At 45.2% G+C, this 25,272-nt stretch overlaps 1 protein-coding gene across 2 annotated transcripts; it reads left to right on the top strand.

Annotated features, from left to right (window-relative positions):
- Positions 1-363: 363 nt before the first annotated feature.
- MYLIP (myosin regulatory light chain interacting protein) lies at positions 364-22,064 on the top strand. Of its 2 annotated transcripts, XM_084796977.1 has the most exons (7): positions 364-666; positions 1,773-1,963; positions 14,143-14,328; positions 15,745-15,942; positions 16,430-16,594; positions 18,202-18,622; positions 20,458-22,064. In XM_084796977.1, the coding sequence occupies exons 1-7, from the start codon at positions 580-582 to the stop codon at positions 20,545-20,547; spliced, it is 1,338 nt and encodes a 445-aa protein (XP_084653103.1). In that variant the 5' UTR covers positions 364-579; the 3' UTR covers positions 20,548-22,064. The 2 variants fall into 2 exon arrangements, with proteins under 2 accessions (XP_084653103.1, XP_084653104.1); XM_084796978.1 differs by lacking the exon at positions 16,430-16,594.
- Positions 22,065-25,272: the final 3,208 nt, after the last annotated feature.

The following is a 25,272-nucleotide window of genomic DNA, read 5'->3' as shown; positions in this document are numbered from 1 at the left end:
CAGGAGTTCTGAGAACAGTGGTATCCGCGGGAGCGTGTGATCAGAGTCCTCTCGAACCGGGACAGAAAGGCATCTGTCCCTCGGAGCCGCGGGCGACAGCGGCCTGGGAGGAGCGTCGCCCAGCGGCAGAGCCTGCGGAGGTACCAGGGATTTGGGGGGGGGGGGGGGGAGAGCATAAGCTCCCACCTCCCGCAGCGCTACAGGCGGTGCTGAGAGGCGGTGCTGAAACCTATCGGGACTGCATATTGGCTGGAGGAGCTGGGGGAGGAGGGGCAGGTATACTGTGATTGGCGGAGGCCGGCGCCGGAGGGGGCGGGGCCTCTATAAAAGATCCGTGCTTGTCGCGGCGCAGGCAGTCGGGCTGTCCGAGCGGCGCGGCCGTGGAACACCCGGGAGCGGGCTGTCGCGGGGGGTGGCGGGGACACGAGCGGCGGCTGCGTGGGGTGCAGGGCTAGCGGCCTCGCGGCTGCACCTTCCTCGCGGAGCCCGAAGCCGACTTGAAGCGACTGCGGTGAGGCGACAGCCCCAGCTCACACCCGAGAAGAAGCGGCCGTGGCGGTGGTGGCGGCGGCCCCAGCCATGCTGTGCTATGTGACGAGGCCGGACGCGGTGCTGATGGAGGTGGAGGTTGAGGCAAAAGCCAACGGCGAGGACTGTCTCAACCAGGTGAGGGCAACGATCGGAAGGAAAGGGGATCCCTGCTTGTCTCCGGGAAGCCTCGGGGCCTCAGGGATGCGCCTCTGGAGCCGGGCGATGTTGCAGCAACGGCCCGTGGAGCGCTCCCCGGACGCCAGGCTCCAGCCTCCTCGCCGGCGTGGGGGTGGGGTGGGGGTGCAGAGGACGCGTACGGTGGAGGATCCGGGGCCCCTGGCGACCCGGACTCTGCCAGGAGCCGCCACCCTGTCTCCTAACCTGGCACTTTATCTAAAGAAGGTGGCCCGTCACACCTGCCGCAGGTGTGTGAGTGATGCCGCCCGTGGGGTCCTTGCAAAGCCCGGCAGCGCCACCCGCGTCCCGGGATGAGGTGGCTGCAAGCAACTGCGGGCCCCGGGGTTCCCTAGCTGACCAGGTGGGCCCACGTCGCCAGCAGCTTCTAAGAAGGGCTGTTCACCTGACGCTCCTGGCTTGCTGGGGATCCAGAGTATCCTGGGAAATTTTCCAGGAACCGGGTCTGGCAGTCTCCTGCTTGAGGTCTTCCCTCGTGTGTTTTCTTAAGAGTGTCTAAGGCTCTGAACAGTGTGTGCACGGTGGATATGGCAGACAGGTTTGACCACCCCCCCCCCCCGCCCCTTGAAACACTGTCTTCGGGACCTGAAGACCTAAGCTGTTTGGAAAGCCGCTAAAGCTTAGCTGACACTTGTGGCATGCTTCCTCAATGTGTTTGTGTTTTTGGAATCCAGATGGTTAAAACTGTCCAGATAATAAGCTGCCAAATCAGCTGTGCAGATGGTGCTGGTGGAGGGAATTCCAGCGACTGGAATCAGAAATAAAATACCCTGTGGGTTCTTCTTTCTCAGCCTTTTGGGTAGTCTGTTTTGGGGGACTCCTTTCCCTCTGCAGTTGGTCATAAGGTAGAAGTATTCAGGCAAGGCGGAGCTGCCTTTGGAGGGCTACATTTTGGCCTGGCTGGTACCTAAAAACATTGTTTTTCCAGTCTACCACTGGGATTGTAACAAGGTGGCACTTTGTAAAAGTTAAGTGTCAGTCCTTTACTCAGAGGGAGCCTTGCCTTTGCATTGCTCAAACCAAGAAACCTTCGTTTTTGTTTTTAGGTGTGCAGGCGATTGGGAATCATAGAAGTTGATTATTTTGGACTGCAGTTCACCGGTAGCAAAGGTGAAAGCTTATGGCTGAATCTGAGAAACCGAATCTCCCAGCAGATGGATGGGCTGGCACCTTACCGGCTAAAATTGAGAGTCAAATTCTTTGTGGAACCCCATCTCATCTTACAGGAGCAGACAAGGTAAAGTGAGGCCGAAATAAACCAAGGTCAAGTACACCTGATTTCACTTCGTGGTGGATGTGTGTGCCCTCCCAGAGACGTTCCCGGGCAAATTTGACTTGGTGCAGAGCAAAGTTCAGGGGAAACTTCAGTTTGTTTTTCATAGTACAGTTGGCCTGGGTGGGCCTTCCAACACTTGGTTTGGTTTTTCTGGTCTCTATAATATTAGTGGGAGAGCAGGGTTGTTCTTACAAACAAAAAGAAAACCGGGACACCAACTTCCTGACAGCCCCATCTAATGCCCGCTAGTAACCCCGCCTCAGCAGAGTTACTATAGGTCACTGTGGACTGTTCTAACTGAAAGCAGGAAACAGTTCCTCTTGGGTTACTTAAACTTGGTCAGTCTTCAGCCTAGTGTCAGATTACAGTGTGCTCTGTCTGGCCTCTTGCAGATTTTAAAACTGCTTTAAAGTTTAACAAAAACTTGATAAAAGAATTCTTTGTAGACCACAGTAACTGAATTCTAGCCTACAGATATATTAAACATAATTGTTGGGCATTAGAGGTTTTTTTTTTCCATCCTTGTTAAAATAAGGGCCACCAGCCGTGGGAGACAACTTAAGCATGTGGTCTCTGTTTTCAAAGGTCACACAAAAAGTCATCTCAACTGACTGTAACACTTTTCTCAGAGTTGAACCAAAACAGGAAAGCAATGTTTAATATTTATTATTGAAACGCAAGAGACTACAGTGACTTGTCGAAAAGGAAAATGATTGTGTTTAAAAGCACAGCAAACTTTGGAGCCCCGTACTGATGTTTTCCATACTCCCGTGGCTTGTAAATGTGCCATGCATGTGAAAAATGCGATCCTGTAGATTTCAACTCACAACCGGAGGAACAGACTCCTCAGAGAGATTTTAATGTACTATTTTTGGCTTATTTACTAAACAAATGATGAAAACACTTAAAAAAATACCATTCATTTGGATTTGAAATGTCCACTTTGCCTTGCTGTGGCATTTTAAAGGTTGAGAGAGATTTTGTTTATGAAGGAAACTGGCATAATTAAATTTTAGCGTTTCTGAAAATACCTTACAAATATTCTTGTAATGGCATGCTTACAGACTTTGAGCTTTATTAATCACAAGAGGCTCTATCATTTTTAAAAAATTTACTCTGTGTCTGCGTGTGTGTGTGTGTGTGTGTGTGTGTGTGTGCGCGCGCGCGCTTGCATGTACACATGTGGAGGTGACAGGACAACTTTCAGAGGCAGTTCTCTCCTTCCACTATGTGGGTCCCAGAGATTGAACTCTGTTGTCAGGATCAGCAGCAAACATCTTACTTTCAGCCATCTCACCGGCTTTAATCTGATTTGTGAAAGCTTTCTCAGTTCAGTAAAAGGGAAAAAAGGAATGACACAGCATTGACAGCATTGGTGTGTGTGTGTGTGTGTGTGTGTGTGTGTGTGTGTGTGTGTGTATGTTTAGCAGTCACATTGTGATGCTACAGTGATTTCAGTGTTTCCAGGTGCAACCCAATTCTAGTGACACAAATTTATTTTTGAAATCAGCCAAAACTTGAAGAAGCGAAGCAAATAACTTCATTTAAATAGTGGAAGGATAATAGCAAATAAATTGTATTGGGAATGTGTTCGTGCTTTACAATTGACTATGAGATGGTCTCTACTAGTGATCTGTTCCCTTGTAATTGGGTCAATACCTATTATCAAATCTACTTTATTCATGTAAGAAAGAGACACTTATGAATTAGTCCTTGAATCAAATTTCCTACATTGGTTTTTCCATTATTGACTCAATTGTCTTTAATGCTTGGAATTAATAGCTAATGGCACTCAAAGTATGTACCTTCCTGGTTCGACTAGGTTATTTCAATTGATTTTCATTCCTTTTAAGAATCCCATAGAGCGGTTAGTGTAAGCTGGGCCCAGTACTAGTCCTGCAATCCTAGCTGCGTGGGTGGCAGAGGACGGAAGATCTTGAGGTTTGTCCTGCCTAGGGTACAATGTGGCTTCAGGTCTACTCTGGAACTTAGTGAAATACTGTGCCAAAATGTAAAATGAGCTGGGCGTGGTGGACGTCTTGAAAAACAACAACAACAACAACAATAATAATAGCAAGGATCAGGTGTGGTGGCGCACGACTTTAACCCCAGCACTCAGGAGGCAGAGACAGGTGGATCGCTGTGAGTTCGAGGCCAGTCTGGTCTATGAAGAGAATCCAGGACAGCCAGGGCTACACAGAGAAACCCTATCTTGAAAATAATAATAATAAAACAAAAATAAGGTATTAGGGCTGGAGAGATGGCTCAGAGGTTAAGAACACTAACTGCTCTTCCAGGAGATAGGTCCGGAGTTCAATTCCCAGCAGCCATATGGTGGCTCACAGCCATCTATAATGTGATCTGATGCCCTCTTCTGGCCTGCAGGTGTACATGCAGGCAGAGCACTGTATATATGATAAATAAATAAATCTTAAACAAACAAAACAAGTAAAATGAGCCAGGTTCGGTGGTGCATGCCTGTAATTCCAGCACTTGGGGAGGCAGAGGCAGAGGCAGGCAGATCTTTGTGAATTTGAGGCCAACCTGGTCTACAAAGCTAGTCCAGAACTGCCAAGGGGGTGGGGGGCGCAGGGTGTAGTATAGTGGAAACTTCTGAGTTGTGTTTATTATGTTGGTGAATTTTGCATAGTTTTGTGGAGTTATCCAAAATATAGAACTTTTAAGAAAATGCCTAGGGTTGATGATCAGTCTGCTTTAATATTTTCATAAAGTAATATCTAAAATTTGCATTTGTACCCTTTTTAATTGGGACATCAAAAGTTGTGCTAGGTCCAATTTAACATTTTTAATTATTTATTTATTTTAATTGTGTGGGTGTTTTGCCTGCATGTGTTATGTCACGGTTCTAAAGGACAAAACTAGTTATTTTTCCTTAATGTTATATAGCAAAACAAATACAAACAAAACACACACACACACACACACACACACACACACACACACACACACATCAAGTTGTTGACAAACTTTTTTGATGTTCCATTGTTTGCTATAAAATATTTCTGTTAAGTGCTATGATTCTACACTAGATCCATTTGTGTAGTGAGTGAACACAGTTTTGATAATTCAGTTTTAAGAGATGCCTTTACTGAGGAACCCATGAGATGCATTAGTGTACTGAGGCCTCTGCAGACCACTAAGCAGTGAGCTTGTGGCAGAGAGGGTTTACTGTGGAGGAGCAGTTATTATACTAGTTAGCATCAGACCAGGCAGGCTGCTGAGAGGAAAGCCTAGGTACCACCAGGGGACCCTGGGAACCAGGAAGAGGAACACTAGCTTGGCACAAATGTTACCATAGATTGATAGATCCAGCTAATCTGGTTTGGGTCTTAAGTTTAGATTTGGTGCGTCTACCCAGATTATTCCATTTGCTCTTGAATGGAAGGCCTGTTTAGGAGAATCTAGTTCAGCTGGCTGGCATGGGTTTTAGATGGAGAAAGCAGGTATTTTCAGCAGATGTTTGCCAGGCTGTGGGTTAAAATGAAAAGGAAAACAAATTAGCACATTTTGGAAGCAAATCTGAAATAATAATCATCTTAGTAGAAATTCCCGCGTTTCAGGGGCTCGCAGTTCTTCACAGTGAATTTCACCCACATTTTCAAAGCCATAGATTAGGGAAGTGCACATTTCACCTGCACAGTGGTGGTTGTACTATCCCTGCTGGCAGGGTCTTTATGTTTCTCCTAGCTTGGCCACATCATCAGAGCTCTGAGTTCTCTAGTAGGGACACTCCAGTTTAGTTAAGGTTAACCAACATCTGGATTTTTTTCCTCCCAGAAAACAGCCCCAGTACATGAACTCCATGAGTATTGGATTTAGTGTTCAGAGAAATGTTCATAGCCTGGACATGACATTTCCTTAAGATTTCTGTGTTGGGGCAGCAAGGATTAAGTCCCTCCCAGGATCCTAGCCTCCACACCTTTCTCTCTGGCCAGCCTGGGAGGCCGTATCATCTGTCGTTCTTTTAGAGCATTAATGTGCTTCTCGCATCGCAGCCACTCACATTCATTGTCAGCCACTCCAATAATGCAAATTCCATCAAAATTGGTCAGCACCGTGTCCTCAGAATCTAGTGTGCATGCACCATGTACATATCTTGTTAATCAATAAATTAGGAATTTAGAAGTGTGTAGATGGGTTCAGAACACTGGTTGCTTTTGCAGAAGACCCAGGTTTCACTCCCAGCTCTCCACACGGTGGCTCATGATCTAACTCCCTCTTTCTGGCTTTGAGGGCACCAGACATGCACGTGAGGCGCATACGCACATAAATGCAGACAAAACACTGATGCACATAAAAAAAAAGAATCTCAAAACAAAAAGCTCACAGAGCCCAGGCATTGGCTGTGTCATTTCAAACCAACTCAGGACCAGTCGGACTGGTCCTAGCTGGAGTCTGTAAGTCATGTTCAAAGTCTTTAGCGTGAGTTGTGGTGAAGGTTGCTTACATAACCTACCTCTGCATGGTTAAAGGCGAGTGCATTCTGTGTGATACTGCATCTGCAGCCACATGTGTCTGTTACAAAGGTTCATTTATATTCTTTTTTTAAAACTTACATTCTTTATGCTGTATATGGAATGGCAGCATCGGCCTCCACCTCCCAATCCTTACCTCTCCCCTGCCTCTTTCTTTCTCTCCTCCACTCTTTTCCGTTTTTACTTGCCAAAATATAAAACAGGAGCCAGGAAAGTTAAACAAACAAAAAGTAAAAGCATACATATATACTATTTCCAAAAAAATTATAAATTGAGCTTCTGAATCCTACTGAAAAGTTTTTCTTTTTTGCCAAAAGTGTTTGCATTGCTGTGTGGTGTTTAGCATCTGGGCATCTTTGGCCCATACAAAGAACATGTCTTTAAAAAATGGTATTTTGTGTGGGGGAGTATGTTAGATGCATGTATGTGTGCATGTATGAGGGTGTACAGATGTGCATGTCCATGCCTGTACATGCAGATGTCAGAGTTGACAGCCTGCTCACACAGGCATCTATCGCCATGGGTAAGAATGCTCTTTTGAAGTGCAGACTTTGTGCTTTCAAGTTATGGTATTCTCCTGGCACACGCTGTATCTCTCTTGAGGTTTCAAGTCATGGTATTCTCCTGGCACAGGCTGTATCTCTCTTGAGGCTGGAAGCCTCCCTGTGGCAATCCTCATATCTTAACTGCTTTAGGGCCCAAGGAGGAACAGCTTTAAGAGTGGTTCCTTAAGCCCAGGTAGACCTGACTTAGGAACTCCATGGTAATCATCTGTCCCTGACAGGTTTTTTTCAGTGTAAGCCCTCCTTGAGGAAGGCTTGGTGGTTTCATATAGCTAGAGCTATTTATTCACTGGCATTTACCTAAGCCTTGATATTATTTTCTCAACCTCCTGAAAAATTTCAAGCATCGAGGAAAGTTGAGGATTTTTATCATGAGCGCCCATATAGGCCCCCCTAGATTCTGCTAAGTTTAATATGCCTACCTTATTATATAATTAATCATTTATCTGTCCCTCCAACCATCTATCAACTGGTTTTTTTATATATTTTTAAACAAACCGTATATAAGAACCCCTTTTCCTAAATACTTCAGTGTCCTTACAGTCAAAATTACTGCTAGTAGATGGTTTTATTTTTGTTAAAAATTTACATCTGAGAAAACACATACATCCTAATTATATCTCTTAATGAGATTCGATGGGTGTCTGTTTAAATAACATCTATGCTGAGATTAAGAACAGCCACAGCATCCACCATCTTAGAAAGTTCCTCCCAGCGCACACTGCCCACGCTTTCCCTCCTGAGGGCTGTCAGCACTGTGGTTTTCCACAGTAGGCTTGTTGTGCCTGGTAAGCTGTGCACAGGGACGCGTCCTGCAGGTTCTGCTCTATGTCTGCCTTCTGTTATCCGTCATACAGTTTGCTGAGGTCCACTCACACTGCTGCGTGTATATGTATGGCTTTTCTTTAGTTCTTATTTGTTCTGTTTTCCATTTGTTTTGCTGTGTTATGTGCTTGGGGATTGAGGGGGCGGGGTGGGGGCCTTGAACACTGTAGGTCAGTGCTCTGAGCGAAATACAGTGTGCTTTGTTTCTCTACACCACTGGATAGTATTCTGTGCTGTTGGCTGATCCCCAGTCCTGCTGATGAGCGCCTGTTGTCCATGAAGAAGGCTGCTATGAACATTCTAATACAAGCTTTTCTTTTTTTTTTCTCGTAGACACATATGCTTTCATTTTCCTTGAGTAAATACCCAAGAATATAATAGCTGGGTCATGGTACGATTGTTTAGTGGTATAAGTTATTGCCAGACCTTTCCCCACAGCATCTGTACTGTTCCGCACTCCTACTCCCACAAAGAATGTAAGAAAACTGAGTGTCTCTGCATCCCTGCCAGCCTTCTGGTGGGTACGTGGTGGTAGAGTGCTGTGGCTTTAATTTGCATTTCTCTGATGATTAATGATGTCTGTCAGATTTTCATGTGCTTCTTGGCCCTTTTTCATCTCCTTTGGTGAAGTGTCCAAGCCACCCATTTTGGTCATTTCCCTATACTCTTGAGCTGTCCACATTCCTCATGTATCCTGGATACCAGTTAATTGTGAAATCTGAGTCTTATAAATATATATCCCCCTGTGGCTTGCCTGCTATCCTCATGCCTTTTGGTGAGTAGGAGTTTCAAATTTTGGTGAGGTCTAATTTATTCTGCCCCCCCCCTTTTGGAGTTCATTCTCTATGTTCTGAAAAGCCTTGTCTACCCGCTAGCCATGAAGGTACTCTTAGGTTTGGTTCTCGAGCCAGTAAGGTTTTAATGTAGGACTGTGCTCCATCCTGAATTAATTTTGTTTTATGAGAATGTTATAAGATTTTAAAACAAAAACAAAAATCCCATTCGTAGCAATTCCTGTTTCCATTTGGTCCTTTTAAAATATAGCTTGGCACTCGGAGTTTGGTTTAAAATAAACCAATGCGGTTAAGTGACTCATTGGAGGAAGATGGGGCCTGATTGTAACAGTGCCTGCCTGGAGAGAGTGGCTGTCCAGACAACACTTCCCATGCAGTACTTCAGGGGAAACTATGGTTCAGTTATTGGCAACTGTGTTGTTGAAAGTAACTACTTAGCCATTCTAAAGATTTGCTAGATTCATTACTTACATTTTGAACATGACCCTGAATCTAGTTATTTTATATTTGTTGTTAAAAGCTCTTAAAAATGGCGTAACTGGCAAGATTACTGGGAGATTGTGCCCAACAGTAATCATTTTAGTTACCTTTCTGTTGCGGTGACAAGATACTATGACCAAGGCAACTCAGTAAAGAAGGCATTTAGTTTGGGTACTCACAATTTCACAATTGCATGACCTTCATGGCAGCAAGCATGGTAGTAAGCAGGCAGGCATGGCGCTGGGGCTAAAACTTACATCCTGATCCATAAACAGGAGGCAGAGAGGTGGGGGGGAGGGAAGGGGGGACAGGAAGGGAGAGAGAGAGAATATGACATAGGATTTTAAAACCTCAAAGCCCACTCTCAGTGACATACATCGTCCAACAAGGCCACACCTCCTAATCCTTCCCAAACCGCTCCTCCAATTGGGGAATCAACATTCAAACATAAGAGCCTGGTGGGGGGCGGGGCTCAGTCAAGCTAGCACAATAACCCATACAATGAGCTTTTAACTGGCTTCTGGAAAGTTCTGTTGTGATGACTAGAGAATTTTTCTGTGACAAGAGCCCTTTGACCACAACCTAATGGTTCCTATTATTTTTGTTGTTGTTGTTGTTTTTAATATATTTTATTAATTTATTTATATTACATCTCAATTGTTATCCCATCCCTTGTATCCTCCCTTTCCTCCCTCCCTCCCAATTTCCACTTACTCCCCTCCCCTATGATTGTGACTGAGGGGGACCTCTTCCCCCTTTATATGCTCATAGGGTATCAAGTCTCTTCTTGGTAGCCTGTTATTTCTTAACACCATAAAAAGGCATGGATTTTATTTTATATATATATATTTTTAATTTTTAAAATGTTTAATTGTGTATGAGTGAGTGAGTGAGTGTGTGTGTGTGTGTGTGTGTGTGTGTGTGTGTGTGTGTGTGACATGCGTGATTAGTGCCCACAGATCGAAACCCTGGTCCTCTGCAAGAGCAACAAGACCTCTTAACTCCTAATCTATCTTTCCAGCCCCTGAAAAGGCATAGATTTTAAAAGAGAAATTGTTGGAGAATTTGGAAGCAAAAAAAATTATTAAGAGTATGTGCTTTGTGGCCATCAAGATGGATCAGTAGGTAAAGGCGCTTGCTACCTGGTATCAGTTCAATCCCTGTGACCTGCAAGGTGGACGGAGAAAATTGATCCTCATAGATTGCCCTTTGACCTCCAAAATTACACCATGGGACTCACCCACACATATACAATATGAGTTGTATTTTTAAAAAAGATTTTGCTTTCTTTTAAAAATTAAAATTTGACATCTCAAATTTCACCCTATTTTTAATTTTTATTTTTACTTTGTGTATGGGTGTTTTGCCCACACATATATCTGCTCACCGTGAGTGCCATTGTTCATAGAGGCTATAAGATAGCATCAGGCCCACTGGATCTGGGCTTGTAGATGGTTGTTAGCCACCATGTGGATGCTGGAAATTAAACCTGGGTCCTCTGAAAGAGCTGCCAGTACTCTTAACCACAGAGGCATGTCTCCAGCCCCTCACCCTATTTTATAGCATGTGTGAATTCCTTTGTACCTGTGATGCCAGCACTTGACTTAGCTATACCCTGGGTCCCACATTGTGGCCTATATGTCAGAGATACCCATTTTCTCAGTAACTGAGTAAAACTTTAAAAATTAATTTCCAAGTGTGTAACCCTAGGAATGCATAGAAAATATAGGATAAGCTTATGTCCATAGAATGTGTTAAACATTTGCTTAAGACAAAGTAGGTATTTTTCAAAGCCTGTCTTTTGTATGTGACTCCATGTTGTAGTCTCTGTAGAACGTGTATAGAATCTGGTATGTAGTTATGAGATGTGCTTTTAAAATACATTCCATGCAGGCCTGACTTCTTTGACTATATCCGTTTGTTTTGATATTATTGGTAACTTTTCACCCCTTCCATTAAAAACAAGAATAGAAAAGAAAAAAAGAAAGAATAAGGGGGCAAACTCCAGGAGAGAAGATAGTTAAGGTGGGAAGCTAATAAGAATGAATCCCTAACTCAAAGCCACTCAGAAATCCTGAGTCCTCCCTGAAGTCCCTGTTGCAGATATGTCTTTGAGCACTGCCATCTTCGCTTGTGATAGCTCATCAGAACTGGTGACAGTGGCCACCCCGGCTCCATTACACTAGTGTCTGGACCCTTGTCACCCAGAAGCCTATCTGTGGCTGGAGCGATTTCGATAAGATATACTCCTTTCAGCCAGGCAGTAGGGGCGCACGCCTTTAATCCCAGCACTCGGGAGGCAGAGGCAGGCAGATCACTGTGAGTTTGAGGCCAGCCTGGTCTACAAAGCGAGTCTAGGACAGCCAAGGCTACACAGAGAAACCCTGTCTCAAAAAAAAAAAAAAAAAAAAAAAAAGATGTACTCCTTTCCTTCAAAGACCGTGTACTCTATCTAGAGAGCAGCAACTGTCAGACCTGTCCATCCCTATAACCCCAGTGTGGAGTGGGACACAGAGGCAGTGTATGACCACTCGTTATTGACTAGAAAGGTGGCTGTAAAGCCATGAAAAATGCAACATGCAGGAAGAGGCCTGCACAAACAGTGAGGAGGAAGAGGAGGAATGCCTGTGCCTGCTGCTGACACACAGTTCGCCCTCAGCTGGCTGGAGAACACCAGTGGGCCCTCCCGCCCATGCCTTTGTTCCAGCTCTCATCAGCTCATGGGGAGAGATCGGCCTCACTCTAGGCTCTTAGCCACCTGTTTACGTTGGGTTACCATTTCTTTGCTTTGCTTTTGGCAGCTGTCCCTCCAGAAGTAGGCGTAGAGAATTTGGAAAAAGAAATTGAATAAATTTGAAAAGTCTTCTTTGGCAGCTCTCCGCGCTGTTTAATAAAGCAGGAAGCAGATTCAAACTTTATGCTAGGAAAATAAGTCAAAAGAGACCTTTACATTCACAGTAATTAAATTGAGAAGGCTCAGTTTGTGGTGCTAATCTTAAAATCTTTTGGCACATGGTTTCTCCTTGAGTGTAAGCATAGATTCAGGCTTTAGGTTCTTGAAAACACACCCCCTGGTTGAATAGGCAAAAAGGTCTGTTAAGATTCCATTTTTCCTGTGAGCAGCACCAGGGTTTTGTGAGAATTTTAGACCTGCATCCTCTGAAAGCTCCCCTCCCTGGCCCCCACTATTTAAGAGAGAGTCTCACTATGTAGACCAGGTTGGTCTGGAACTCACAGAAAGCTGCCTGCTTCTGCTTCCAGAGAGCTGAGATTAAAGGTGTAAGCTACAGCACTGGCTATTTGTATAGCTATTTTTAAAGCATTCTTCCCCTCCCCTGCAGTCATCCCCTCCCCTCCCCTCCCCTCCCCCGCCCCTGCTTCCGTGGCAATTCCTTTGCCCCAGCAGGGCCCCTTTCTCAGTTTAGCAGTATGAAAGAAATACTTTAAGAACTACCAGATGTCTGGGATAATAAAAACTGTGTCTGTTCTCCTGGAATGCTACTATGCATTTCACTGTGATTTCTTCTTGGGGCTTTGAGTACGGAAACACTGAAACATTTAAGAATGTTTGATCATTTTAAACATTTATCATTACTGAATCTACAAAAGATTGAACTGACTATTTCTTAGTTAAGAAAAGTAAATGGCTCTTGTCAGCCTGATAGTTTGAGGTTCTCAGCATAGTCTCTTGCCTTTGTCACCTCTCTTGTCCTAACTCCTTCCTCATGCTAGTGAGTGGCAAACTCGGGTGTGGTCCAAAAGTGGAAGCCGTGTTGAGGGTTGGGAAAGTGAGAAGCCGAATTTACAGGGTTCGGAGCTTCACCATTGGCTGCAACTCATTATTGTGCCTTTTAAGCACAGGTGAGAGACTACCACAAGTCATCAAAGAGACAAACTTTGTAGCCTGGCCTCTGTAATGACTCAGATAACCTGTACAGGACTTTGGATAATAAAAACAGAATCTGTGATTTCCCAGGAATTTCTGTGGGATGAGTACTTTGCCGTGAATGTAGAGTTTAATGTTGCATGTACTGAGGGTAGGCTCAAGCGGAGCAAAGCTGAGGGAGGGAATATAAAATAAACACAGATGCGTGGTGCTTTACACAGAGTTATGGATCTCTCTGATGTTAGAGGCAATTAAGCCAGCCCATGTGCAGCTAGCTAAAGAAAGAAGTTGTAGCTTGTTATATAATGCAGATGGGAAATAGGTGGGCTGTATGCAAGGCAGGCCAAAAGGTGGCCAGGAAAGAAGGCCCTCAGGGCTGGTTGCGACCAGGCTGGATCTTCCAAGTACAGAGCAATGGTCCCTATCCAGAGCCCAGCGCAGGAGGTGTGCCTGGAGCGTGGGTTTCAGCCACCATCAGGCATCCCTGTGGAGGACTTAAAGCAGAAAGATGAAGCGTTTTCACTGGAAGCAATGACCCCAAGCAGCTTGGATGGTGGGCTGGCAGAGTCTGGAGGGGAGAGGGTCCCTCTTCCCACTTCTAGGCTGTGAGGAAGAGCAAGGAGGCCTGGATGGCAAGAATAGAACTGGGTCTGGAAGGCCTAAAAGGGTCTGGAGAGAACAGCTCGTCTGGGAAGCATGAGGACCTGAGTTCAAGCCCCACAACCCATTGAAAAATGCCAAGCATACTGTTGCCTATCAGGCTAGTCTCATAGGTAGTATCTAGGCCAGTGAGATACCTTGTCAAGGAGCTGGGTGGTGTTTCTGAGGATGGCACCTGAGGTTGTCCTCTGTCATACTTTCAGCATGCTAACAAACATCCAATGAAGTCTCTGGTGGGTGGACAACATTATAAGAATTCAGGGGACATTCTTTTTACTGTCCCTGAAAATCAAAATCTACAAGGTAGGTTTTTTAGCTGAGAATAGCAGTTGCGCATGTGTATAATCTTCAGAGGCTCTGTCCCTGAGCCACGCCTCAGCTGGCTGGCCCAGATACTGTTATCCCAAGCTTCAGTCTCTCTCTTCTTCTCTTGCAGGCATATCTTTTTCTTGCACATTAAAGAGTCCCTCTTGGCAGGCCACCTCCAGTGTTCCCCAGAGCAAGCAGTGGAGCTTAGCGCCCTCCTGGCCCAGACCAAGTTTGGAGACTACAACCAGAACACTGCCAAGTACAGCTATGAGGATCTGTGTGAGAAAGAGCTCTCCAGCTCCACCTTGAACAGGTGAGAGAGGCCACCGGAGGCTGGCTCATGCTCACAGCCACCAACTTGATAAGGATCAGGAAACTGGCCCCAGGGTGTAGTCGTGGAGTGTGTGAGGCAGAGCCTAGGCCATTGCCAGCTTTAATCAGTTATTTTTAGAAGATTCACGTGCCTTTTACTTAAGAAACTTACCAACACGAAAACAGCCCACACAGATTAAATGCCCTTATATGAAATGCCATAAATAACAAGGATCTCAAAAGTGCCTGACCTTTCAAATATGCAAATCTCCTACAATAAAAAAAAATCGAGCATGTTTATTAGTGTTTGCTTCATCCCAGCAAGAATTACAGCAAGATGCCTAACTTAGTCAGCTCAGTTACCTATTCTGGTGTAACAAGCCAACCAAGCTCAGCAGCTTAAAACAACAGACATTATCTGAGGGTGCATGGGCAGAGAAACAGCTCAGGGGCAGACCACACCCCAGAGGTCAGTCACATCTAAAAGTCTAGCTGAGGGGGGGAGGCCTCAGGCCCAGATGACTCTTGTAGCTTCTTGGCCAGCCTCCTCCTCTTGCCACCTGACCCCAGGGCTCTTTCATGGTGTGGTAGCTGCCTCACCCAGCATGAGTGATCCAAGAGCAAGAGAAAAGAGCCAGGAAAGAAATCAGACCTTCACAACTCAATCTCAGAAGTGAGTTGCATGCCAGGTCTTCCACCATTTCTGCTCATTAGAAGCCAGTCATTAACCCAGATGGCACTCAAGGGATGGATACTTTGGGAGGCCGGATCACCGAGGACACAGGAGAGACAGCCTTACCACAACACATAGGTCTCTGTTTTCTTCAGTTGCAAATAGTCTAATCAGTCCCCTGTGATGCTAGCCTATCTGGAAGCTTGTGGGTAAATGTATAGGGTATCTAGCCTACACATTTGTCTTGTGTGTATGTTTAGAGATTTTCCATACTTCTTTCAGTTTAACAGTATTCGCCAGTGATGGGTTCTAAAGATTTGTTGAGATCTTTTTTAAAATGTGTGTGTGTGTCCATTTCCATGTATGTCTGTACATGCGCGCGCGCGCGTGTGTGTGTGTGTGCATGTGCACGCACGTGTATGCATGCATGTGTCTGGGTCCATAAGACAGCTGGTGGGAGTGAGTCCTTTCCTTCTACCGTGTGTGTCACAGAGATCAGACCCAAGCTTGGAGCAAGCACTTTTCCCCACTTAGCAATCTCTCTTGCCCCATAGTTGAGATCTCGAACCATGCCTTAGAAACATTTTACAGTAAATTTGATTAGTAAATGAAATAGTAATATGCCATTCAATGCTTTTGTGACTTGTAAATGACATATCCCTGTAATTTCGCTGGTGAAAATGAAAAGCTTTACGGATTGCGTAAGTCGACCTGTCTAATTTTGCCCCGTTGGGTGTCCCACAGCATTGTTGCAAAGCATAAGGAGCTGGAGGGCATCAGCCAGGCTTCTGCAGAGTACCAAGTACTGCAGATCGTGTCAGCAATGGAGAACTACGGCATAGAGTGGCATGCCGTGAGGGACAGCGAAGGACAGAAGCTCCTCATCGGGGTTGGACCTGAAGGCATCTCAATCTGTAAAGATGACTTTAGCCCTATTAACAGGTAACCCAAGTTGTCAGTGCACATTCATAAATACATGCATACATACATTCTTACAGTCCTAAGTATGTATGTCCACCTGTTGCTTTTTTCTGAAAATAGAAAATGGACAGAAATTCACTAGATACTCTTATCAACAGTGATTCATTTATAAATTTATTAATTGCATTCGAGCCTTAAGTATTCAATTATTTCTTAAATGCTAGCTTTAAATAAATAGTGTGACAGAATTATTATTTTTCATAAGTGGCTCAGACCATGAATACCCATGTCTGCTTCTGCATACATTCACACACAGAGGTTACTCCTGCCCTTGTCTCCACACCACAACTGCTTGTCTTGCATCAGCGTACTTAGTTAGGATCATCACAGAACTTCCCAGGCAAAGTGCTGGTTCACTGCCAGGTCATGGGCTGCCCACTAAGGCTTGCCAACACCATGTGGAGCTGTCCTTGCTGAGCTCACTCACTTTTCTCCTCCTGCCTTTCAGGATAGCTTATCCTGTGGTGCAGATGGCCACCCAGTCAGGAAAGAATGTCTACTTGACCGTCACCAAGGAGTCTGGCAACAGCATCGTGCTCCTGTTTAAAATGATCAGCACCAGGGCAGCCAGTGGGCTCTACCGAGCCATCACCGAAACGCATGCGTTCTACAGGCATGTACCATCGTGTATCTCCTAGGCTTAGGTCACAGCTTAGTGTGTGTGTGTGTGTGTGTGTGTGTGTGTGTGTGTGTGTGTGGCGGGGCGGGGGGAGGGGGAGGGGGGTTGGTGACTGGCAGGTATCCGTGATTCCTCCTAACCCTGAGTCTTGTGCAGAATATGAGAGAATAGCTACTCGGAATGCTTCCTTTTGCAGCACTAGCTGAGCCCTTATCAGCACAGAATTGCGTGAGCCTGTGCTTCACTTACAGGCTCCTGCTTATCTCTCACCTTATTTCCTGCCACAGCCACCTCCCAGCTTGACCTTAGTGGCTGGGCCTGTTCTCCCACAGCTGCATCCTTTCCCAGAACAGTGGCCCAGGTCCTTCCCTGCTGAGAAAGACCCTGCTCTGAGCCCTAACACCTTAAACACTCCGGACACTTTTTATATTGAGTTTAATTTTACTTGGTGTTTTTTTGTTTGTTTGTTTGTTTGTTTGAGACAAAAATCTCACTGAATTAAAAGCTAACCTGGAATCACTATATACCACAGGCTGGCCCCAAACTCAACTGCAGGTCCAGCCTTGGCTTTCCGACTTCTGGGATTACTTGCATGCACCACTACACAGGCCATTCTAAACTCTAGGGGGCACGTCTCAAGCTGAATTGTGCTTACGTTCATACTTGGAAAAAAATTAAAGCCAAAAATGTAGTTGGGAGGAAGCCTTCAAATGTTTTATTTTGAAATAGACTGTAGAGCAGAACAGAAAATGTGTAGACATGTTTAACATAAAAGCCATGACTTCAAAGAACAAATGCTCCTTTGCTTCCACAAGCTGCTGGATGGCAGCTCATAGCCCGGAGGGCCTGGAAAATTCATCTGCATATTTGCAACTGCTTCCTTGGAAGTGTTTGGACACCTCTGAGAAGCACAGAGGTGTGGAAAGAACTTGCTCAGACATGACACAAGAGGATTAACTGTCTTCGGAAGGGATGTAGCTCAGTCCATAGAGTGCTTGCCTAACATGCATGAGGCTCCACATGAACTGAGCATGATATGCATGTGTGCAATCCCAGCAGCACTCAGGTCAGGAGTGGAGGCAGGAAGATCATGAAGTTTCAAGTCGTCTTTGGCAGTCTAAGTCATATGAGCCCACGTCTCAAGAAGAAGAAGGAAAAAAAAAGCTGGGTATGGTGACATATGTCTTTAATGACCGCACTCAAGAGACAGGGGCAGGTGGATCTCTATAAGTTAAAGGCCATCCTGATCTACATGGTGAGTTCCAGGACTCACATAGTGAGACCTTGTCTCAACAAAACAACAACAATATTGAATGTCTCCTAAGGCAGGCATGGTGGCATACAACTGTAATCCCAGCAGGCAGAAGGCCTAGTGTTTCAGGCCAGCCTGGGCTACTTTATCTCAAGAAGAAATGAAATAAGTAGGGACATAGATGGGTGATACTTAGACAGGTGAACAATAGTAAACAATGAATAGATAAATAGTAGATTGATAGATGGTTGGCGGGCAGACTTTTTATTGATAGCAGTATCTGATAGTGTGAATTAAGAAGCTTCCTAGGCTTTTTGATATTAAACCAGATGTTCACTCTTCCCCTCAGGTGTGATACGGTCACCAGTGCCGTCATGATGCAGTACAGCCGTGACTTGAAGGGCCACTTGGCATCTCTGTTTCTGAATGAAAACATTAACCTTGGTAAGAAATATGTCTTCGATATCAAAAGAACATCCAAGGAGGTTTATGACCATGCCAGGAGGGCTCTGTACAACGCCGGTGTTGTGGACCTCGTCTCGCGGAGTGACCAGAGCCCTCCCGGCTCGCCTCTGAAGTCCCCTGACAGGAGCATGAGCTGCAGCAGCTGTGAGGGCCTCAGCTGCCAGCAGACCAGAGCGCTACAGGAGAAGCTGCGCAAGCTGAAGGAAGCCATGCTGTGCATGCTGTGCTGCGAGGAGGAGATCAACTCTACCTTCTGCCCCTGTGGCCATACTGTGTGCTGTGAGAGCTGTGCAGCCCAGCTACAGGTAAGGGGTCTCATAGCCCTCCTGTCCCTGAAGAAGGCTCCAATAGGTGCGCAAGATACAGAGGGGAAAGCACCCGTCTTCACTTGGAGAGGTCTTTGCATTCATTGACTTAGCGATGCTCTCTTTAGAAACATGTCGATCTTGTCACTGTTTGGTTTTGTCCAGACTGACAAATTAGTGCATCTTGAAGCTAAACCATGAACTAGAATCCGGGCCTGCCTCTTCCATTTTATGTTGCCTCTTGCTTTCTGATACCATTTAGTAGAAATGCCTGTATTTTGCCTAAACAATAATTTACATAAATTTTTGGATTATTGTTACCAGTGACTTACTGTATTTGTGATTAATTTATCTTTTTTCTATATTTACACTTATTTGTGCATGCTCGCATGTGCATGTGTGTGTACACGTGTGCGAGTGCGCACACACACATGCACCGCACATGTGGAGGTCAGAGGACAATTTTCAGGAGTCAGTTCTTCCTTTCCACCATGTGGTGCTGGAAATCAAACTCAGACAAGCATCCATACCCACTGAGTGATCTTACCAGCCCCTTAATTTCCTTTTATTACTGCTCATACCTTTAGGGGGTCTCTTCTATTGGCTGTTATTTGCCAGCAGGTCCAACTCATTTTCATACAAAAATTAAAAGCAACTCATATATAGCATTTCTCCTTTATTGCACATTGCATTTCCTCTTACAGTAACTTTTTTACTTGGTTTCAAAATTTCTGCTGAATGTCATTGTGGATATATGTAAACCTAGCCTTACATGTCACCTCGTCCTCACAAGCTATGATGCTACAATTACAAAGCCAATGTTAGGATTAAGCAGTGAGCTCAGGACACCCATGCTTCTCTGAACTGTGCTGTCTAATGAGGGCTTTCCCCTCGAGAGTCCTGGCCTTATCTTTTCCTGCTCATGTATTCTGACCCTGTGCCTGTCTTCCAATTCCCAATGAGGAGTGTGTGCTGGCCAAGAAGCCGCCAGAGGTGTGTTACCCCTAGCCACAGGGGCATCTGCCCACTCATCCTGTCCTCAAGATCACTGAGCTAAGGCTTATCTGTGGACACTTCTCCAGCATGGTGGCCAGAGTTGCAGTGACCTCCTCCTGTCTGTGTGGCTCCAGCTGCATAGAAGCAAGGCTGAAGCTAACAGAAGGCTCAGGAAGACGGCTAAGCCAATAAGCTGTCTGATCCACATTACAGGGCACAGGGACCAGAGTTTAGACCCTAGAACATGTGTAATTAAAACGCTGTATGGGGAGCCGGGTGCAGTGGCACACACCTATAGTCCCGGCACTCAGAGGCAGGCAGATCTCTGTGAGTTCGAGGCCAGCTTGGTCTACAAAGCAAGCCCAGGACAACCAAGGCTACACAGAGAAACCCTGTCTCCAGAAGGGAAACGGAAAAAAAAAAGCTATATGGGAGGAGGAGCTGGAGCAATTGTAGGAATTCTTAATCCTAGTGCTGGGGAGATAGAGACGGGAGGAGCCCTGGGACTCACCTACATGCCAGACTAGCTTAATAGGTGTTCTCCATGTGGGAGACCTGTCTCCAAAAAGAGGCCGAAGGCATCTGAGAAAGGACACTTGAGGCTGACTGCTGGCCTCCCAGTCGTCACACACACAGAGTGACAAAAAATGTAAATTTCTTCAGTGATTGTCTTTGCATAACATTCATTTTTAATCCTTATAAAGTGTAAGTATTCAGGCCTGTTACAGAGCAATTGAAATCTTGGAAATCACATTAGCAGCTTATCTAGAAAACTGAGTGTGAGGGCACTAAGGCCCAGGTCCCACAAACATTCTAACCGGCGTTGGCTTCTCTTCCAGTCATGTCCTGTCTGCAGATCGCGTGTGGAGCACGTCCAGCACGTCTACCTGCCAACCCACACCAGTCTTCTCAATCTGACTGTCATCTAAAGTGTCCTGCACTTACTGGACATGCCATGTCCCCACAAGCTGCAGTATTGTAAACTATAAGAATAAGAACTTCTTGAAGAAATATTTCACTCTCAACACCCATCTGCCACGAGACATTTTCAGAAACAAAGAAGAAAAGAAAAAACAAGAATGCCACCACTCCTCTCCGTGAGTAGAAGCAACAGCCCCCATGGCAACCAGGAAGAGCTCGGAGACATGGACACATTCCTTGGACTTTGGGGTTTTGTCTTTTCTTTTTTCTTTTTTTTTTTAATAATCAAGTAAAGGAGTAGATAAATATCGTCTTTGTCAGTCAAGTGGCAACAAAGCCAACGTGGATACCTTTTAGAAAACAATGTCATATGTCTCCTTAACTTTCCCCAAGGCAGCAGATTTTGTAAGAGTTTCCTTGGTTCTTTTTGTATGGTCATGGAGTGCTGAAACATTTTTTAATAGGAACATTTTTTTCTTACAGAAATAGTCCTCATTATAATGTCATTTCTGTCTTTATAACTCATTCAAGGACGACTGGAAAGCTAGCAGATTGAAAGGAAATCCTGTGACTTCTCGAGGGTTGGTAGCAACGTCGTCAACTGAAGCCAGTCTGGCTGAGAGCAGGCAGGTATCTTAACGTAGGCGGCTTCCTTCCTGGCCCTTCTGTTCCCCTCACCCCATGGCTCTCCGTGATACATGCTACCAGTTCGGTTAAAAGACTTACATGGCATAGTGAAGCAGTCCCTGGGCTTTTGAGCTAGTGAAATAGTTGGAGATTGGAAAGGGAGAGTGGTTTTCTCAGAGGGAAATGCTAACAGGAAGAGAGGGGAAGAGAGAGAAAGAGAGCAGAGCCCAAGAGCCTCCTGTTGCCCTCAGGTGGCTCTTCACTTCCCCCAGCGCTCACTCCAGCTGCACCCATGGGTGTCGCCTTCTCAAAGATCAAACTTTCTACAGCCTTACCATAGGTTTCTAGATAGTGTCTCCTTTTTCATGTATGTTCTATTTCACTTTGTGTTTTCTTAAATCAGTGCTTCCGTATTCATTGTGTTGTCCCCTCTGTGTCTTTCGGAGGTGGGGTTACTTCATTCTGTTTCCATATTCTTAATTATATTTCCAGCCCCCCTACCCCCAAACACACACACACTTGGGCATTTCGGAAGCTAGTGAGCTAGGGGGTTTTCTAGGGTGTCAGGAAACCTAGCTGACCTCATCGGGTGCAATACTAGCAAAGTTAAAGCTAGAAACCTACACTGTCACTTTACTGAGATTTCTGAGTCTACGTTTCATATTGCCTTAATGTAGCAGTAATGTGTTTATGCATTTGTTTCTTTGCACAGACATTTTGTCAGATATTAAAACTCTACTTTTTTATGGCACATATTAGCATATAAGCCTTTATTCCAAGAGGTATTTATTTTTTCACTTGTAAAAAAAAATAATGTTTCCACATAAAAAACTCTGTTATATCCTAGAGGACTTCTGTCTTTTATATTCAGGATAATAAAGACTTTAAAGCAAATGGGGCATTTGTGTTCTCATGGTCATTGTCTTTAAGCCATTTTCCGGCTGAGTGAGCACTCACCTCAAGGCTGGGAAGTTTGAGGATATTTAAGGTGCTTGTTTTCATTGAGAGAAATTGCCCAGCTTTTCTCTCATGTGTGTTTTTGGACACACATAAGCCTTGCAGGCCTCAGGCATAGGAGAAACAGTATACTGTGGTGTCAGAGACTTGTTGCTATGGCCAAATACCTGACAAGAGGCAGCCTCAGGAAAGAAGGGTGTGTTTTAGCTCACACTTTAAGAGGAGATGCACACTCTCCATCAAGAAGGGGGAATGAGGTCACTGGTCACATTACACCTGCCATCGGAAAGCTGACTTTGGGCAGGAAGTGGGCGAGGCTATAAAACCCCAAAGCCCGTCCCTGAAACCCACTCTTTTTCAGCAGGACTCCTTTTCCTTAAGGTGTCACAGTCCTCCAAACCAGCACCACCAGTGGAAAACCAAATGTTCAGACACGTGTGCCTATGATGGGGGGAGGAGACCCTCCACGTTCAAACCACAGCCAGAACAATCCATGGGAACAGAAAGGAATTTGCTCTGGGTCCTGGCGAGTTTACGTGTGCGATACTTGGACACCCACAGACCCGGAGCCACTTGGAAGCCTAGGTTGGGACTTCCGGGGTTGACAGTAAAGGAGCAGTTGGTGGTAGAGATACGAAGATATGAACATGACAAATGAAGCAGCGGTACCCAGAGGAGGAGGGGCTGAAACGTGCTCTTAGGAGTTGTTTCTGTTAATAGACAATCATTCCTTTCTCTCCTTGGGCCTTCAAGATAACTAGAGGATGGAAGCCTACCACCTCTGCCTTCATTTTGTACCCGGCTCCTTTTACTTTGCCTAACGAGTCAGAGATAAATCAGTGTCCTTAATCTTTCCTCAAAAGTCACCTTGGCTGCCCAGCATGGCAGAAGACCATAGGACAGAGCAGCCTCTCCTACAGATGAGGAATTATCCATGAAAGCCAGGCTGCACCCGAGAGTGACCTTGTAGGGATCGGTTTGATGTCTTCAAGCAATGACGGCTGTAAGGAAGACTTCTCCAAAACATCTCCTTAAAATGAGCCTGAGACACAGACCCACTGATGCATTGATCAGATGTTTGATTATGCATACCTCATGCCCTCCTGCCTCAGTTCCGCCTCCATTTAAATCCAAAGCTCATGCCAGTATCCCAAAGGTGCCTTTGGGGTCTCCAGGCTCCTTTATTTATTCCTCTTCCCAATGTGATCACATTGGATAAATCTAATTTTCACGACTTTTCTCCTTAATTGACCTATTGGAGCATAGAGCCAAGCCTATAAAACTCCACTTACAGGCCTAAAAGTGTTTTGGTTCTGTGGTTTAGATGAATGTACATGGGTCACCAAAGAAAGGAATAAACAGGGACCCCAGGACCTTTGAAACCAGAGAGGCTGATGACTCTGGGGTTGATCTTTACAGCACTTGAGTGAAAACCCTTTTATCCTTTTCCTGAGGGTTACAAAAGTAAGTAGAAACCAAGCCGTGTTTCCCTACCTCTTCCTAGCACATCTGTCATAGGCTTATCCTGCCACAGGACAGGGCACTCACAAAGCCAAGGCCTGTTCGTTCCAGGAGATGTCTTCAGAACAGTCACTGAAAACGGGCCACGTGGGAGAGGCCACATGCATAACACCTGGATGAATTTCTACAAGTAGCCTGGGAAATAAGGACTATGTAGAATGGAGGTTTGTAGGGACGTCTGACTCCAGGCCCTGAGATAAAGTGTGGGGTGCTTGCTGCTATAGCACAAATGACTGCAACGGATGCCTGTGGATTTGCAGCACAGAAGAAGCCAAGAAGATTGGTGGTGTATGTTTCCAATACATTGCATTAGCATATGCTAATTGCTAATTAATGATGAGTCTCGCTGTGACATTTTTCATACAGTGTGGAATGTACCTTGATCACATTCACTTCCCTTCCTCCTACCCTTTCTTGTCTTCCCTCTGCTTGGTGTTTTCCTCTTCCCCACACAGTCCCCTCCACATTCAGATTTTTATTTCAACCTGATTACACACATGTGATTCATTCTTTCTTTCTTTCTTTTCTTTTCTTTTCTTTTCTTTTCTCTTAACCTGATAATCTCACAGTTTGTGGTGGTGGTGGTGGTAGTAGTGGTTTGTTTTTTGTTTTGTCTTTTTGAGACAGGGTCTCATGTAGACAAGGTCCCAGGCTGACTTTAAACCCCTGGTCCTCCTGCCTTTACCTCCCAAGTGCTGGTATTACAGGCATGCACTATCACACCCAGTTTCAAATACTGTTTTGCCACTGAGTGGAGTTTGAACACAAACAGAATTGAAAAAGAAAATGCGTGCATTTCTGTGTTTCTTACTGGTAATCTATCCCATGTCTTCTCACAGAAATCCTAAAACATTTGCAAACTCCTTCTATTCATATTTGTTTGAATGAATTTATTCTAAAAACTGCAAGTTGTTAAAGTTATCCCTTTGCCTCTTCAACGCAAATCACAGATTGAACACATCTGCCAGTTACTTAAAGCAGCGTGTGCTTCAAGCAAGGCCAAACATCTGTTCTTACAGCTCACTGCAGTGGTAACAGGAAGAAAAGCTGGGAAGGAGAGAACCCTCCTCTCAGGGCTATTCTTCAGTGAACAACATCCGTATGTGTGTTGACGAAACAAAACACTAATCAATAGAACTAAGATCCAAAGCGACATAAAAGCTCGTGTGATCATCCCCAAATGAATGCGAGCGCGTGCAGAAGGCGGTTTCTATAAGTTAAAGTCTTTGTCCTGAAGGGAGCACAGAACTTGAGTGACAGGAAAGGCAGACAAAGCGTGAGGACAAGAAAGAGCCCAGAGGTCAAAAGCAAGAACAAAACCCGGACGAAGAAGGAAGGCCTGGGCCGCTCCTGAAGAGCCTCCACGCCTGGCATAACGACTTCGCCTTTGATTTGATGAATGCGTAGAAGCTACAACAAGATGTTAAGGTTGTTTATTTACCATCATGCATTTGATTCATTCAGATTTGTCTTCGTTAATTTGAGCATTGCTCTGTTAGCTCAGCAAATACTCATTAAGCACCTAGGATCAGGCTGTCTATTAGAACTGGGTAGTGGTTCCAACCAGGAGCAATTTTCCCCTCCCCTCCTCCCCTCCCCTCTCTTTCACTCTCCTCTCTCTCTCTCTC

This window comes from Acomys minous (genome assembly GCF_964271855.1).
Source record: "Acomys minous genome assembly, chromosome: 9".
Taxonomy (NCBI): Eukaryota; Metazoa; Chordata; class Mammalia; order Rodentia; family Muridae; genus Acomys; species Acomys minous.
The sequence above is the reverse complement of the archived record's forward strand: the minus strand, read 5'-3'. Positions and strand labels throughout refer to the sequence as shown.